The following is a 17,500-nucleotide window of genomic DNA, read 5'->3' as shown; positions in this document are numbered from 1 at the left end:
CATCTACCCTGAAATATATCATGGTCAGAATAGTGCTTTCAAGTCTTACTGCCAGCACAGCTGCACTAAGCTCTAGGCGGGGCACTGAAACATGCTTCAATGGTGATATCCTTGCTTGCCCATGATGAATCTGTAAGATACATTTCCCCACGGATCCGAGACCCGCAAGTATGCCACTACTCCTGAAGCCATGATTCTTGCATCTGAGAACAAATGCAACTGAACTAGGGTGGCTGATTCCCATGGAATAACCTTCAGGCTTCTTGGCACACTTATCCCGCTGGTCTGGCTCAGCTTCTTTGCCCACGCCTTGATGCGGTCTGTAATGTCAGAGTCCAATTCCATGTCCCAGGCTATCTTTAATCGACAGAGGTCCTGCATGATGACCCTACCCTTGATTAAAACTGGCGCCAATATACCGAGCGGATCGTAAAACGAGGCTATAGCTGACAACAAGTCACGCTTAGTCCTTGGAACTGAAACTAGCTCTGCCCGGACACCCAATTCATCAGTGGCCAAGTCCCACTGTACTCCCAAAGCCTTTGTCTTATATGACTCTGATCCATCTATAAGCTATGAGGTACCCCTACTGTACCACTCACTGGTGATGGATGACATAACCTCCACAAAAGGGCTACTGAACTTTGTCAATGTAAATCCCCCCTTTTTGCAGAGCTCCATAACCTCTAACAAATTGACTAACAGTGCATTTTCGCGATCCTCGGCTCTTAAATAGTCGTCTGCAAACAAATTGTTAGTAACAGTGAACCGTGCTCCCTCCTCAAATTCATTTCCAAAGTCACTTGCTGTCTGTTTCAGCACGAAGTTTACAATGATTAGAGAAGAACTGGCCCCGGACAGATGGACTGCCATTTTCCACTCTTTGGGTTCCTCGTCAAAACTATTTTCCCAACAAAAGAACCTTAAGTAGTTCTGCTGATGCTCTGGTACCCGTACCTGATAGAACATTATATTTATATCCCCTGTATAGGCAAATAGACCTCCCTTAAACTTTACCAACGCACCCAGAAAAGAGTTCATCATATCAGGTCGCTGTGATAGTAGGTAGTTCAATGATGTACCCTCCACCTTGCTTGCACAGTCAAATACAACACAGACCTTGTCTGGCTTGTCTGGATGTTGTACACCAAAATGAGGAATATACCACACATTTTCCTGGCTGGCTGTGGTCACTTGCTCAGCATAGCCTTTCTGTTGCATCTCTGTCATGAAAGCACTATACTGCTCAGTGTAGTTACCATACTTCACTATCTTCTTACGAAGGCTGTGCATACGGCGCAATGCGAGGTCTCTTGTTTCTGCCAAGGGTCCATGATTGTCATGCAGAGGTAATGGCACCTCGTAACTTCCTCGTACAGTTCTATCACCTTTCTCTATTATCTCTAGCCATTTTCTGTCCTCTGCAGACATTTCCCTTTTATTAGATGCAACATCATCATACCCGCGATTATATCTTTTAACCAGCATGAGGTCCAACTCAAACGCTTGCTTGTCACTTGGATCCTATTGACATGCTCTTGACACCCTTTGTCCTTTGCCCCACATACTACCTAGCCCAATAATGTTCGTATGGCATATGGTTCATGGAGGCGTGTTGAGTTGATAACTTCCCTTGACTCGAGTAAGCGAGAAACATTGTTCCCAATTAATAAACCCACCTCAGCATATACATTTGGGATGTAAATTTCTTGCAAGTGTGGCCAGCGTTCAAGATCTCCAGCCCTGACCACATCAAACTTATCAATTGGTATGCGAGAGGCACTAAACACCGGAGGGAGTTTAATGCAAGTATTGCACTCATAGTCCAATACTAACAATCCCGAGACTAGGCTACATGCAACTTCCCCTATTCCATTGATGGTTTCAACATTCACCTTAACATCCTTCCTCTCAGGGCAGCCTAGGGTCTGTATTGAAGCTTCCGAGACAAAGCATATAGAACTCCCATTGTCCAAGAAAACCTTCGTCAAAACCTCCCTTCCTTCCCTTGACCTAATCCTTATCAGCACAACTGACATCCCTGTACCAATGCTACCCCCTCTAACTACCATTAACACAGCAATTTTGTCATGTGTACCTTCCTCCTGAACCACTAAGGCCCTATTTGAACGCTCAGATTCTGCCACTTCTACTTCCTGATGTCGATGCAACAGAGTTGGATGATTTCCATTACATATGTTACAACTTTTCCTGTTTCTGCAGTACTGAGACTTATGACCACTTCTCAGACAGTCAAAACAGATCCCTAACTTCCAGTTTTTCCTCGGGTCCCATTCGAGATATTTGGCGGCATTCATCCACCATATGTGGTCCTGTACAGTACCAACATGAAATTGGGGCAACTTTGTTACATGAAACATTCCTAGCCTTAGTTAAACACTCAGCCTTGCTTGGTGCTGTTCCTTCTCCTAAACAGAGGGGTGTCTTCCCTTCTGCCCTTTTCAAATATGTGACTTCCAAATAAAGGATTGTTCAAGAGCCAAGCCTCCCCTTCAATAAAATTAACCAAATCATCAAACAACACAGTCCTCTTTTTCTCACTAATGATCTTATCACCAACTCTACATCATGGATCCCCACACTAAAGGGGAATTTGCTAAGGATTAACCTCATTGTTTTTGGATTTTGTAATTCGGCGATGCCATAAGGGACGCACGAAAAAGCATTTCTGCAGGTTTTAAGTGCCACCGAGTACTCGTCATATTCTTCCGTGTCGTTTTCCCTTATATCTTTCCATTTAATGATCTTATCCACACACGTGGTGGCTATTTGTTCAAGGTTACCATATCGCTCCTCCAGCAACTTCCTTGCCTGCTTATAGGCCTCTGAAGCTTGTAAGTGGAGGCAACCTGCCACTACCTCATTTGGCCTGCATGTTGTGTATAAATCCAGATACCTCAGCCTTTCCTTATCATTTGTCAACTGGCTACTAAATACATATTCAAATGAGTGGATATACCAAAAATACTTTGTATGATCACCATCAAACTTAGCTATAACCTGCTTGGGCATCAAGCTTTTAAGGCTGCAAGAGATTAACGCCTGCATGACTTCCTTATTGCTCAAGTCCCCTTGGTCATTCCCACCCGAACTACGGTATCCACTTAACCTAATCTCGGGCGCTTCTGAATTCAAACGCATGGGTCGATCACTCCTGCTTACATCAGGGTTTGTGTGCTCCCTTATCCTAGGGATGTGTGTTATTTCTCTATCATTTTCATCAAAAGCTTGTGAAACCTTCTCCTCTGCCTTCACTTCAGCTAAATCTGCCTCTAATCTGAGCTTCTCACTCTTAGATCTTAGGGCTGCTTCCTCTTGCTCTATGGCCTGTATCTCATTCATTATCAGTAATTTTGCTGCCAACTTGGCTCTAGAAGCGGCTAATGATACATGTCTGCTCCAGTAGAACTCGCGCACGACCGTTGAGATCTCCCTGAAGCAACCGATTGCCTACCAATGACTGATGCGCTATCCCCCAAATTTAAATGTCCTTCCTCTTCCGTGGACTCCTCAGTGCACTTGCCTACCTTGTGGCCCTTATTAACTTCACTATCCTGCCTAACCTAAAGTCCTGTACCTCTACGCCATCCTCCTCTAGGGCTTCACTTAGACGCTGACACAATTCAGACTTGTTCCCTACTTTTGGAAGGCCTCTGGCTTCCAATTCTTCTCTCAATTGCGCAACCTTTAGGGTCTCCATTTTCCTAGGCTCCGTTCCGGCCCTCCCTATGAGCTAACAAAATTCCCTAGTTGAATCGTAGCTGACATAACCAATGAGTGGCCGAGAACCTGCACTACTTAATGAAGACCACTACCAGTACCTATGTTGCGACTTCATAAAGATCTTCGAAGCCTAGAGAGCAATCCCTAAATGTATCAATGTCTCGTGTCCCAGTCCTCAACCTGAAATAACTCCTACCTGAAATAACTCCTACCCACAATAGCCCACCCTCTATCTGAAAGAACTCATACCTAAAATAACTTCTACTTGACATATCCTAGCCTCTACCTGAAAGAACTCATACCTGAAATAACCCAGCATCTATCTGTAATAGCCTACCTTCTATTAAAAAAACTCCTACTTGAAATGACTCCTACTTGAAATAGCTCACCTTCTTCCTGGAAGAACTCCTACCTAAAATAACTTGTAAATAACTCCTATCTGAAAGAACTTCTAAATAACTCCTACCTAAAAGATCTCGTACCTGAGTTAACTCCTATTTGAAATAGCTAAGCCCCTCCTTGTTATACCTAAGTTCTAATACTGTACAGCATGCGGCAAACGAACATCTGTCAAACTGAGAACTTTAGTAACTATTGGCTTAGGATGAAAGTGCCCGTAACCAAAGTTAGAAAGGGTTTCTTCATATATATAATCCACAAATAAGTAAAGTTAAATTCGGTAACTTCCAGTAGTTACAAAAAGGTAAGACTAAATGTAATCGTAACGTTATGTGCTAAGTTCTTATTTGAATGGGTTCTTAATTGGACATTCCAAGAATTATTTTAATACCACATACAAAAATAAACTTATATATTAAAGAAAAACAGTAATAGCATTAACCTAAAACCAGTTATAAGGACCTATAGATGATTCTACACAAAAAAATACAGAACCAAGGGAACACATTATAAATACTCCTTAAAGGTGTTTCCCATCGACGATCAGAGGTTACTAAATCAAAAATTAAAATACATGAATATTGACCTGAGATCCTAACATTCTGACTTTCTCCAAGTATTAATGCACTACATACATCTATTCCTGCTCACTTTCTAAATAAAAATGCCATACAAATAAACTACTTAAGTTCGAATGTGAAATTTTCAAAGCCATTTGTAATTAATCATCAAACTCCTCCATCATAAAAAAAAAAAAACAAGATTGTAACTTCTCAAAAAATACACTACAGGACAATTTCCTCGATGAACTTCGTCAATATCTTAAATATGAATGAGATAATCACGCATTACAACTTAGCTCTTCTTAGCCGCAGGATATCGGCAGACTTCTTGTCCTTTTGCTCAGCTTTCCAGAGGGACCAGGTTCGGGACTCTTCCTCCACGCGGTGCGTGACTCTTCCTCCAAGCTAGTTCGTGACTGTGGCGCAGTCCCTGAAGTGGGTTTGGAGTGAAAACACGTCGACCTTTGCATATTTATTCTTAGTCGATGGTCACTGGAAAAATTACATACATAGGAAATTCATGATGACAATTCTTTAATTATCAAAAAAAAAAAAAAAACCTATCCAAAGAAAATTATCATTTAAATTCAAAGCAACAATGTTTTATTGGAAAAACTCGATTGCTATAATTCCAGTAATTGTAATTCCTTTGTAATCTATTTCCTCAATATTACACACATTTCAGGAACATTTCCAATAAAGACCTCTGGTATGATAACTTGTTTGCAAAACTTCATAACACTTGGCAGGTTAATTCCTTAGTTCTGCTATTCATCAAATCTTTATGAAATATGTATTAAGCATTAATAGGCATCAAATGTCATGAAAGTATTCCTTTAAATAGTTATTCGATCTGTGGCCTGTTTTGTCTAGCCTAACCACTTACAACCTCTAGTTTCCCTCATTAATTTGTAAAGATCTTTTGAAAATATCCTTTACTTACCGAACTGTTTGCTTTCCCACTGTAAGGACCGTCCGGCTCTGTCCCCTCATGGACCGCTGGCAAGTTCCTACCGGGGGAACGCCGGCGTTAAAACAAGCACACAACCATTCACAATATTGTCAAACGTGTCAATATTTCATCATAATCACAACTCTATTTAGCTATTGTTATTTAAACAGCAACCCTGACAACCCTTTTAAGTCTATAAATCTCAAAACACTGTGATGCTTACATTATAATTCCATTTAGAGATCATCAATGTGGACTTTCCTAAGCACGTCCACTCGTTACGACTATTGTTTGAAGGACCCACCCTTTTGTCCCACGCACTTGACAGGGCAGCGGGAAAATTAGCTGCTCGATATACTTTCCATGTGCCCTGCGCCACCTGATACATCTGCCCAGCATGCGCCTCACTGCTGCATTGCCCTTAACTACCCAAAATGTCCCCCTCATCAGACTTGGAACATGCATTACACCCGTATGGTTAGAATATTCATGATAATACTGGATCACCATGTCGGTCAATTGCCCCTTATACTGCAAAATAATAGGCTGCCTTTTGATCAGAGAGATATTTACCAAAAATAACCTACCTCCAATGCGCAAAAACCCATTTCTCAGCATTAGTTTCAACCTTCTTAGGGGGCTAGAAACCCTAATATTACCTCCCTTTTCAAGGCTCTATCTCTATCTCATAATTAACACGCTGTGTTACCTGCACTACTACAGTCTCTGCTAAGCTAATAACTTCAGTGGACAAATGCATATCCAGCTTGCTGAGCAGCTGCCTATGTTTATAAATTATGTACCTAGCAAAAAGCAAAAACCAACCCAAAGCTCTAAGGAGCTTGATCCACCTGGAATAGTGGTGGATGATTTTATGCAAATCTGTTTGCCTGATATCCAACACCATCCTGTAACTAATTATTTGGTAGCCTCTAGTTCCTGTTGGTCCTATCTCATGCTTAACTTCTGAGCCTACCACACCATCTGACATTTGAGCTGGCTCTGTTGGCCAAAAACACTCCTCCTTTAACAGAAACTCCGGCCCTTTTCTCCCACTTTCGGACTGCTTGGAACGTGGTGCATCGTCTGTTGGGTTCCACTCAGAGTTAACATACCTCCACTTTTTCTGATCAATGCCCTCCCTTATCATAAAAACACGACTTGCCACAAATGTTGATATCTGGCTTGATCATTCCTAATATATCGCAAGACGGTTGTTGAGTCGCTTAAATAATAGACCCCATCTACCCTGAAATATATCATGGTCAGAATAGTGCTTTCAAGTCTTACGGCCAACACAGCTGCACTAAGCTCTAGGCTGGGCACTGAAACATGCTTCAGTGGTGATATCCCTGCATTTCCCATGATGAATCTGTAAGATACATTTCCCCACGGTTCCGAGACCTGCAAGTATGCCACTACTCCTAAAGCCTAAATGCTTGCATCTGAGAACAAATGACACTGTACTAGGGTGGCTGATTCCCATGGAATAACCTTCAGGCTTCTTGGCACACTTATCCCGCTGGTCTGGCTCAGCTTCTTTGCCTACGTCTTGATGCGGTCTGTAGTGTCAGAGTCCAATTCCATGTCCCAGGCTATCTTTAATCGGCAGAGGTCCTGCATGATGACCCTCCCTTCGATTAAAACTGGCGCCAATATACCGAGCGGACCGTAAATCGAGGCTATAGCTGACAACAAATCACGCTTAGTCCTTGGAACTGAAACTAGCTCTGCCCGGACACCCAATTCATCAGTGGCCAAGTCCCACTGTACTCCCAAAGCCTTTGGCTTATGTGACTCTGATCCCTCTATAAGCTCTGATAGAACATTATATTTATATCTCCAATATAGGCAAATGGACCTCCCCTAAACTTTACCAACGCACCCAGAAAAGAGTTCATCATATCAGGTCGCTGTAATAGTAGGTTGCACAGTCAAATACAACACGGACCTTGTCTGGCTTGTCTGGATGTTGTACACCAAAATGAGGAATATACCACACATTTTCCTGGCTGGCTGTGGTCACTTGCTCAGCATAGCCTTTCTGTTGCATCTCTGTCATGGAGGCACTATACTGCTCAGTGTAGTTACCATACTTCACTAGCTTCTTACGAAGGCTGTGCATACGGCGCAATGCGAGGTCTCTTGTTTCTGCCAAGGGTCCATGATTGTCATGCAGAGGTAATGGCACCTCGTAACTTCCTCGTACAGTTCTATCACCTTTCTCTATTATCTCTAGCCATTTTCTGTCCTCTGCAGACATTTCCCTTTTATTAGATGCAACATCATCATACCCGCGATTATATCTTTTAACCAGCATGAGGTCCAACTCAAACGCTTGCTTGTCACTTGGATCCTATTGACATGCTCTTGACACCCTTTGTCCTTTGCCCCACATACTACCTAGCCCAATAATGTTCGTATGGCATATGGTTCATGGAGGCGTGTTTAGTTGATAACTTCCCTTGACTTGAGTAAGCGAGAAACATTGTTCCCAATTAATAAACCCACCTCAGCATATACATCTGGGATGTAAATTTCTTGCAAGTGTGGCCAGCGTTCAGGATCTCCAGCCCTGACCACATCAAACTTATCAATTGGTATGCGAGAGGCACTAAACACCGGAGGGAGTTTAATGCAAGTATTGCCCTCATAGTCCAATACTAACAATCCCGAGACTAGGCTACATGCAACTTCCCCTATTCCATTGATGGTTTCAACATTCACCTTAACATCCTTCCTCTCAGGGCAGCCTAGGGTCTGTATTGAAGCTTCCGAGACAAAGCATATAGAACTCCCATTGTCCAAGAAAACCTTCGTCAAAACCTCCCTTCCTTCCCTTGACCTAATCCTTATCAGCACAACTGACATCCCTGTACCAATGCTACCCCCTCTAACTACCATTAACACAGCAATTTTGTCATGTGTACCTTCCTCCTGAACCACTAAGGCCCTATTTGAACGCTCAGATTCTGCCACTTCTACTTCCTGATGTCGATGCAACAGAGTTGGATGATTTCCATTACATATGTTACAACTTTTCCTGTTTCTGCAGTACTGAGACTTATGACCACTTCTCAGACAGTCAAAACAGATCCCTAACTTCCAGTTTTTCCTCGGGTCCCATTTGAGATATTTGGCGGCATTCATCCACCATATGTGGTCCTGTACAGTACCAACATGAAATTGGGGCAACTTTGATACATGAAACATTCCTAGCCTTAGTTAAACACTCAGCCTTGCTTGGTGCTGTTCCTTCTCCTAAACAGAGGGGTGTCTTCCCTTCTGCCCTTTTCAAATATGTGACTTCCAAATAAAGGATTGTTCAAGAGCCTAGCCTCCCCTTCAATAAAATTAATCAAATCATCAAACAACACAGTCCTCTTTTTCTCACTAATGATCTTATCAGCAACTCTACATCATGGATCCCCACACTAAAGGGGAATTTGCTAAGGATTAACCTCATTGTTTTTGGATTTTGTAATTTGGCGATGCCATAAGGGACGCACGAAAAAGCATTTCTGCAGGTTTTAAGTGCCACCGAGTACTCGTCATATTCTTCCGTGTCGTTTTCCCTTATATCTTTCCATTTAATGATCTTATCCACACACGTGGTGGCTATTTGTTCAAGGTTACCATATCGCTCCTCCAGCAACTTCCTTGCCTGCTTATAGGCCTCTGAAGCTTGTAAGTGGAGGCAACCTGCCACTACCTCATTTGGCCTGCATGTTGTGTATAAATCCAGATACCTCAGCCTTTCCTTATCATTTGTCAACTGGCTACTAAATACATATTCAAATGAGTGGATATACCAAAAATACTTTGTATGATCACCATCAAACTTAGCTATATCCTGCTTGGGCATCAAGCTTTTAAGGCTGCAAGAGATTAACGCCTGCATGACTTCCTTATTGCTCAAGTCCCCTTGGTCATTCCCACCCGAACTACGGTATCCACTTAACCTAATCTCGGGCGCTTCTGAATTCAAACGCATGGGTCGATCACTCCTGCTTACATCAGGGTTTGTGTGCTCCCTTATCCTAGGGATGTGTGTTATTTCTCTATCATTTTCATCAAAAGCTTGTGAAACCTTCTCCTCTGCCTTCACTTCAGCTAAATCTGCCTCTAATCTGAGCTTCTCACTCTTAGATCTTAGGGCTGCTTCCTCTTGCTCTATGGCCTGTATCTCATTCATCATCAGTAATTTTGCTGCCAACTTGGCTCTAGAAGCGGCTAATAATACATGTCTGCTCCAGTAGAACTCGCGCACGACCGTTGAGATCTCCCTGAAGCAACCGATTGCCTACCAATGACTGATGCGCTATCCCCCAAATTTAAATGTCCTTCCTCTTCCGTGGACTCCTCAGTGCACTCGCCTATCTTGTGGCCCTTATTAACTTCACTATCCTGCCTAACCTAAAGTCCTGTACCTCTACGCCATCCTTCTCTAGGGCTTCACTTAGACGCTGACACAATTCAGACTTGTTCCCTACTTTTGGAAGGCCTCTGGCTTCCAATTCCTCTCTCAATTGCGCAACCTTTAGGGTCTCCATTTTCCTAGGCTCCGTTCCGGCCCTCCCTATGAGCTAACAAAATTCCCTAGTTGAATCGTAGCTGACATAACCAATGAGTGGCCGAGAACCTGCACTACTTAATGAAGACCACTACCAGTACCTATGTTGCGACTTCATAAAGATCTTCGAAGCCTAGAGAGCAATCCCTAAATGTATCAATGTCTCGTGTCCCAGTCCTCAACCTGAAATAACTCCTACCTGAAATAACTCCTACCCACAATAGCCCACCCTCTATCTGAAAGAACTCATACCTAAAATAACTTCTACTTGACATATCCTAGCCTCTACCTGAAAGAACTCATACCTGAAATAACCCAGCATCTATCTGTAATAGCCTACCTTCTATTAAAAAAACTCCTACTTGAAATGACTCCTACTTGAAATAGCTCACCTTCTTCCTGGAAGAACTCCTACCTAAAATAACTTGTAAATAACTCCTATCTGAAAGAACTTCTAAATAACTCCTACCTAAAAGATCTCGTACCTGAGTTAACTCCTATTTGAAATAGCTAAGCCCCTCCTTGTTATACCTATGTTCTAATACCGTACAGCATGCGGCAAACGAACATCTGTCAAACTGAGAACTTTAGTAACTATTGGCTTAGGATGAAAGTGCCCGTAACCAAAGTTGGAAAGGGTTTCTTCATATATATAATCCACAAATAAGTAAAGTTAAATTCGGTAACTTCCAGTAGTTACAAAAAGGTAAGACTAAATGTAATCGTAACGTTATGTGCTAAGTTCTTATTTGAATGGGTTCTTAATTGGACATTCCAAGAATTATTTTAATACCACATACAAAAATAAACTTATATATTAAAGAAAAACTGTAATAGCATTAACCTAAAACCAGTTATAAGGACCTATAGATGATTCTACACAAAAAAATACAGAACCAAGGGAACACATTATAAATACTCCTTAAAGGTGTTTCCCATCGACGATCAGAGGTTACTAAATCAAAAATTAAAATACATGAATATTGACCTGAGATCCTAACATTCTGACTTTCTCCAAGTATTAATGCACTACATACATCTATTCCTGCTCACTTTCTAATTGAAAATGCCATACAAATAAACTACTCAAGTTCGAATGTGAAATTTTCAAAGCCATTTGTAATTAATCATCAAACTCCTCCATCATAAAAAAAAAAAAAACAAGATTGTAACTTCTCAAAAAATACACTACAGGACAATTTCCTCGATGAACTTCGTCAATATCTTAAATATGAATGAGATAATCACGCATTACAACTTAGCTCTTCTTAGCCGCAGGATATCGGCAGACTTCTTGTCCTTTTGCTCAGCTTTCCAGAGGGACCAGGTTCGGGACTCTTCCTCCACGCGGTGCGTGACTCTTCCTCCAAGCTAGTTCGTGACTGTGGCGCAGTCCCTGAAGTGGGTTTGGAGTGAAAACACGTCGACCTTTGCATATTTATTCTTAGTCGATGGTCACTGGAAAAATTACATACATAGGAAATTCATGATGACAATTCTTTAATTATCCAAAAAAAAAAAAAAAAAAAAAACATCTAAAGAAAATTATCATTTAAATTCAAAGCAACAATGTTTTATTGGAAAAACTCGATTGCTATAATTCCAGTAATTGTAATTCCTTTGTAATCTATTTCCTCAATATTACACACATTTCAGGAACATTTCCAAAGAAGACCTCTGGTATGATAACTTGTTTGCAAAACTTCATAACACTTGGCAGGTTAATTCCTTAGTTCTGCTATTCATCAAATCTTTATGAAATATGTATTAAGCATTAATAGGCATCAAATGTCATGAAAGTATTCCTTTAAATAGTTATTCGATCTGTGGCCTGTTTTGTCTAGCCTAACCACCTACAACCTCTAGTTTCCCTCATTAATTTGTAAAGATCTTTTGAAAATATCCTTTACTTACCGAACTGTTTGCTTTCCCACTGTAAGGACCGTCCGGCTCTGTCCCCTCATGGACCGCCGGCAAGTTCCTACCGGGGGAACGCCGGCGTTAAAACAAGCACACAACCCTTCACAATATTGTCAAACGTGTCTATATTTCATCATAATCACAACTCTATTTAGCTATTGTTATTTAAACAGCAACCCTGACAACCCTTTTAAGTCTATAAATCTCAAAACACTGTGATGCTTACATTATAATTCCATTTAGAGATCATCAATGTGGACTTTCCTAAGAACGTCCACTCGTTACGACTATTGTTTGAAGGACCCACCCTTCTGTCCCACGCACTTGACAGGGCAGCGGGAAAATTAGCTGCTCGATATACTTTCCATGTGCCCTGCGCCACCTGATACATCTGCCCAGCATGCGCCTCACTGCTGCATTGCCCTTAACTACCCAAAATGTCCCCCTCATCAGACTTGGAACATGCATTACACCCGTATGGTTAGAATATTCGAGATAATACTGGATCACCATGTCGGTCAATTGCCCCTTATACTGCAAAATAATAGGCTGCCTTTTGATCAGAGAGATATTTGCAGAAAATAACCTACCTCCAATGCGCAAAAACCCATTTCTCAGCATTAGTTTCAACCTTCTTAGGGGGCTAGAAACCCTAATATTACCTCCCTTTTCAAGGCTCTATCTCTATCTCATAATTAACACGCTGTGTTACCTGCACTGCCACAGTTTCTGCCAAGCTAATAACTTCAGTGGACAAATGCATATCCAGCTTGCTGAGCAGCTGCCTATGTTTATAAATTATGTACCTAGCAAATAGCAAAAACCAACCCAAAGCTCTAAGGAGCTTGATCCACCTGGAATAGTGGTGGATGATTTTATGCAAACCTGTTTGCCTGATATCCAACACCATCCTGTAACTAATTATTTGGTAGCCTCTAGTTCCTGTTGGTCCTATCTCATGCTTAACTTCTGAGCCTACCACACCATCTGACATTTGAGCTGGCTCTGTTGGCCAAAAACACTCCTCCTTTAACAGAAACTCCGGCCCTTTTCTCCCACTTTCGGACTGCTTAGAACGTGGTGCATCGTCTGTTGGGTTCCACTCAGAGTTAACATACCTCCACTTTTTCTGATCACTGCCCTCCCTTATCATAAAAACACGACTTGCCACAAATGTTGATATCTGGCTTGATCATGCCTAATATATCGCAAGACGGTTGTTGAGTCGCTTCAATAATAGACCCCATCTACCCTGAAATATATCATGGTCAGAATAGTGCTTTCAAGTCTTACGGCCAACACAGCTGCACTAAGCTCTAGGCTGGGCACTGAAACATGCTTCAGTGGTGATATCCCTGCATTTCCCATGATGAATCTGTAAGATACATTTCCCCACGGTTCCGAGACCTGCAAGTATGCCACTACTCCTAAAGCCATAATGCTTGCATCTGAGAACAAATGACACTGTACTAGGGTGGCTGATTCCCATGGAATAACCTTCAGGCTTCTTGGCACACTTATCCCGCTGGTCTGGCTCAACTTCTTTGCCTACGTCTTGATGCGGTCTGTAGTGTCAGAGTCCAATTCCATGTCCCAGGCTATCTTTAATCGGCAGAGGTCCTGCATGATGACCCTCCCCTCGATTAAAACTGGCGCCAATATACCGAGCGGACCGTAAATCGAGGCTATAGCTGACAACAAATCACGCTTAGTCCTTGGAACTGAAACTAGCTCTGCCCGGACACCCAATTCATCAGTGGCCAAGTCCCACTGTACTCCCAAAGCCTTTGGCTTATGTGACTCTGATCCCTCTATAAGCTCTGATAGAACATTATATTTATATCTCCAATATAGGCAAATGGACCTCCCCTAAACTTTACCAACGCACCCAGAAAAGAGTTCATCATATCAGGTCGCTGTAATAGTAGGTTGCACAGTCAAATACAACACGGACCTTGTCTGGCTTGTCTGGATGTTGTACACCAAAATGAGGAATATACCACACATTTTCCTGGCTGGCTGTGGTCACTTGCTCAGCATAGCCTTTCTGTTGCATCTCTGTCATGGAGGCACTATACTGCTCAGTGTAGTTACCATACTTCACTAGCTTCTTACGAAGGCTGTGCATACGGCGCAATGCGAGGTCTTTAGTTTCTGCCAAGGGTCCATGATTGTCATGCAGAGGTAATGGCACCTCGTAACTTCCTCGTACAGTTCTATCACCTTTCTCTATTATCTCTAGCCATTTTCTGTCCTCTGCAGACATTTCCCTTTTATTAGATGCAACATCATCATACCCGCGATTATATCTTTTAACCAGCATGAGGTCCAACTCAAACGCTTGCTTGTCACTTGGATCCTATTGACATGCTCTTGACACCCTTTGTCCTTTGCCCCACATACTACCTAGCCCAATAATGTTCGTATGGCATATGGTTCATGTAGGCGTGTTGAGTTGATAACTTCCCTTGACTTGAGTAAGCGAGAAACATTGTTCCCAATTAATAAACCCACCTCAGCATATACATTTGGGATGTAAATTTCTTGCAAGTGTGGCCAGCGTTCAGGATCTCCAGCCCTGACCACATCAAACTTATCAATTGGTATGCGAGAGGCACTAAACACCGGAGGGAGTTTAATGCAAGTATTGCCCTCATAGTCCAATACTAACAATCCCGAGACTAGGCTACATGCAACTTCCCCTATTCCATTGATGGTTTCAACATTCACCTTAACATCCTTCCTCTCAGGGCAGCCTAGGGTCTGTATTGAAGCTTCCGAGACAAAGCATATAGAACTCCCATTGTCCAAGAAAACCTTCGTCAAAACCTCCCTTCCTTCCCTTGACCTAATCCTTATCAGCACAACTGACATCCCTGTACCAATGCTACCCCCTCTAACTACCATTAACACAGCAATTTTGTCATGTGTACCTTCCTCCTGAACCACTAAGGCCCTATTTGAACGCTCAGATTCTGCCACTTCTACTTCCTGATGTCGATGCAACAGAGTTGGATGATTTCCATTACATATGTTACAACTTTTCCTGTTTCTGCAGTACTGAGACTTATGACCACTTCTCAGACAGTCAAAACAGATCCCTAACTTCCAGTTTTTCCTCGGGTCCCATTTGAGATATTTGGCGGCATTCATCCACCATATGTGGTCCTGTACAGTACCAACATGAAATTGGGGCAACTTTGTTACATGAAACATTCCTAGCCTTAGTTAAACACTCAGCCTTGCTTTGTGCTGTTCCTTCTCCTAAACAGAGGGGTGTCTTCCCTTCTCCCCTTTTCAAATATGTGACTTCCAAATAAAGGATTGTTCAAGAGCCTAGCCTCCCCTTCAATAAAATTAATCAAATCATCAAACAACACAGTCCTCTTTTTCTCACTAATGATCTTATCAGCAACTCTACATCATGGATCCCCACACTAAAGGGGAATTTGCTAAGGATTAACCTCATTGTTTTTGGATTTTGTAATTCGGCGATGCCAGAAGGGACGCACGAAAAAGCATTTCTGCAGGTTTCAAGTGCCACCGAGTACTCGTCATATTCTTCCGTGTCGTTTTCCCTTATATCTTTCCATTTAATGATCTTATCCACACACCTGGTGGCTATTTGTTCAAGGTTACCATATCGCTCCTCCAGCAACTTCCTTGCCTGCTTATAGGCCTCTGAAGCTTCTAAGTGGAGGCAACCTGCCACTACCTCATTTGGCCTGTATGTTGTGTATAAATCCAGATACCTCAGCCTTTCCTTATCATTTGTCAACTGGCTACTAAATACATATTCAAATGAGTGGATATACCAAAAATACTTTGTATGATCACCATCAAACTTAGCTATATCCTGCTTGGGCATCAAGCTTTTAAGGCTGCAAGAGATTAACGCCTGCATGACTTCCTTATTGCTCAAGTCCCCTTGGTCATTCCCACCCGAACTACGGTATCCACTTAACCTAATCTCGGGCGCTTCTGAATTCAAACGCATGGGTCGATCACTCCTGCTTACATCAGGGTTTGTGTGCTCCCTTATCCTAGGGATGTGTGTTATTTCTCTATCATTTTCATCAAAAGCTTGTGAAACCTTCTCCTCTGCCTTCACTTCAGCTAAATCTGCCTCTAATCTGAGCTTCTCACTCTTAGATCTTAGGGCTGCTTCCTCTTGCTCTATGGCCTGTATCTCATTCATCATCAGTAATTTTGCTGCCAACTTGGCTCTAGAAGCGGCTAATGATACATGTCTGCTCCAGTAGAACTCGCGCACGACCGTTGAGATCTCCCTGAAACAACCGATTGCCTACCAATGACTGATGCGCTATCCCCCAAATTTAAATGTCCTTCCTCTTCCGTGGACTCCTCAGTGCACTCGCCTACCTTGTGGCCCTTATTAACTCACTATCCTGCCTAACCTAAAGTCCTGTACCTCTACGCCATCCTTCTCTAGGGCTTCACTTAGACGCTGACACAATTCAGACTTGTTCCCTACTTTTGGAAGGCCTCTGGCTTCCAATTCCTCTCTCAATTGCGCAACCTTTAGGGTCTCCATTTTCCTAGGCTCCGTTCCGGCCCTCCCTATGAGCTAACAAAATTCCCTAGTTGAATCGTAGCTGACATAACCAATGAGTGGCCGAGAACCTGCACTACTTAATGAAGACCACTACCAGTACCTATGTTGCGACTTCATAAAGATCTTCGAAGCCTAGAGAGCAATCCCTAAATGTATCAATGTCTCGTGTCCCAGTCCTCAACCTGAAATAACTCCTACCTGAAATAACTCCTACCCACAATAGCCCACCCTCTATCTGAAAGAACTCATACCTAAAATAACTTCTACTTGACATATCCCAGCCTCTACCTGAAAGAACTCATACCTGAAATAACCCAGCATCTATCTGTAATAGCCTACCTTCTATTAAAAAAACTCCTACTTGAAATGACTCCTACTTGAAATAGCTCACCTTCTTCCTGGAAGAACTCCTACCTAAAATAACTTGTAAATAACTCCTATCTGAAAGAACTTCTAAATAACTCCTACCTAAAAGATCTCGTACCTGAGTTAACTCCTATTTGAAATAGCTAAGCCCCTCCTTGTTATACCTAAGTTCTAATACCGTACAGCATGCGGCAAACGAACATCTGTCAAACTGAGAACTTTAGTAACTATTGGCTTAGGATGAAAGTGCCCGTAACCAAAGTTGGAAAGGGTTTCTTCATATATATAATCCACAAATAAGTAAAGTTAAATTCGGTAACTTCCAGTAGTTACAAAAAGGTAAGACTAAATGTAATCGTAACGTTATGTGCTAAGTTCTTATTTGAATGGGTTCTTAATTGGACATT

At 42.2% G+C, this 17,500-nt stretch overlaps 3 protein-coding genes across 3 annotated transcripts; all 3 read right to left on the bottom strand.

Annotated features, from left to right (window-relative positions):
* Positions 1–573: 573 nt before the first annotated feature.
* On the bottom strand, positions 574–1,488 carry LOC137640756 (uncharacterized). Its single transcript, XM_068373233.1, has one exon. It carries the CDS (start codon positions 1,486–1,488, stop codon positions 574–576), a length of 915 nt encoding a protein of 304 aa, XP_068229334.1.
* Positions 1,489–1,571: 83 nt separating this feature from the next.
* LOC137640755 (uncharacterized) lies at positions 1,572–3,721 on the bottom strand. The gene is made up of 3 exons (XM_068373232.1): positions 3,585–3,721; positions 2,563–3,454; positions 1,572–2,333 (listed from the first exon to the last, which is right to left on the bottom strand). The coding sequence occupies exons 1-3, from the start codon at positions 3,719–3,721 to the stop codon at positions 1,572–1,574; spliced, it is 1,791 nt and encodes a 596-aa protein (XP_068229333.1).
* Positions 3,722–14,557: 10,836 nt separating this feature from the next.
* On the bottom strand, positions 14,558–16,706 carry LOC137640754 (uncharacterized). Its single transcript, XM_068373231.1, has 3 exons — positions 16,570–16,706; positions 15,549–16,440; positions 14,558–15,319 (listed from the first exon to the last, which is right to left on the bottom strand). Exons 1-3 carry the CDS (start codon positions 16,704–16,706, stop codon positions 14,558–14,560), a joined length of 1,791 nt encoding a protein of 596 aa, XP_068229332.1.
* Between the last annotated feature and the right edge of the window lie 794 nt (positions 16,707–17,500).

This window comes from Palaemon carinicauda, chromosome 5 (genome assembly GCF_036898095.1).
Source record: "Palaemon carinicauda isolate YSFRI2023 chromosome 5, ASM3689809v2, whole genome shotgun sequence".
Lineage (NCBI taxonomy): Eukaryota > Metazoa > Arthropoda > Malacostraca > Decapoda > Palaemonidae > Palaemon > Palaemon carinicauda.
Note: the sequence above shows the minus strand (reverse complement) of the source record. Positions and strands in the feature narration are given on the sequence as shown.

Excerpts from the sequence above, each read along its gene's own strand:
- LOC137640754 (XM_068373231.1), bottom strand. The coding sequence starts at position 16,706 with ATGGAGACCCTAAAGGTTGCGCAATTGAGAGAGGAATTGGAAGCCAGA. Across the intron at positions 16,441-16,569 it reads GTAGAGGTACAGGACTTTAG|GGAGATCTCAACGGTCGTGC; the intron begins GTTAGGCAGGAT and ends CGGTTGTTTCAG. Across the intron at positions 15,320-15,548 it reads AGTTGCTGATAAGATCATTA|GACCACATATGGTGGATGAA; the intron begins GTGAGAAAAAGA and ends GGTACTGTACAG.
- LOC137640756 (XM_068373233.1), bottom strand. The coding sequence starts at position 1,488 with ATGCTGGTTAAAAGATATAATCGCGGGTATGATGATGTTGCATCTAAT.
- LOC137640755 (XM_068373232.1), bottom strand. The coding sequence starts at position 3,721 with ATGGAGACCCTAAAGGTTGCGCAATTGAGAGAAGAATTGGAAGCCAGA. Across the intron at positions 3,455-3,584 it reads GTAGAGGTACAGGACTTTAG|GGAGATCTCAACGGTCGTGC; the intron begins GTTAGGCAGGAT and ends CGGTTGCTTCAG. Across the intron at positions 2,334-2,562 it reads AGTTGGTGATAAGATCATTA|GACCACATATGGTGGATGAA; the intron begins GTGAGAAAAAGA and ends GGTACTGTACAG.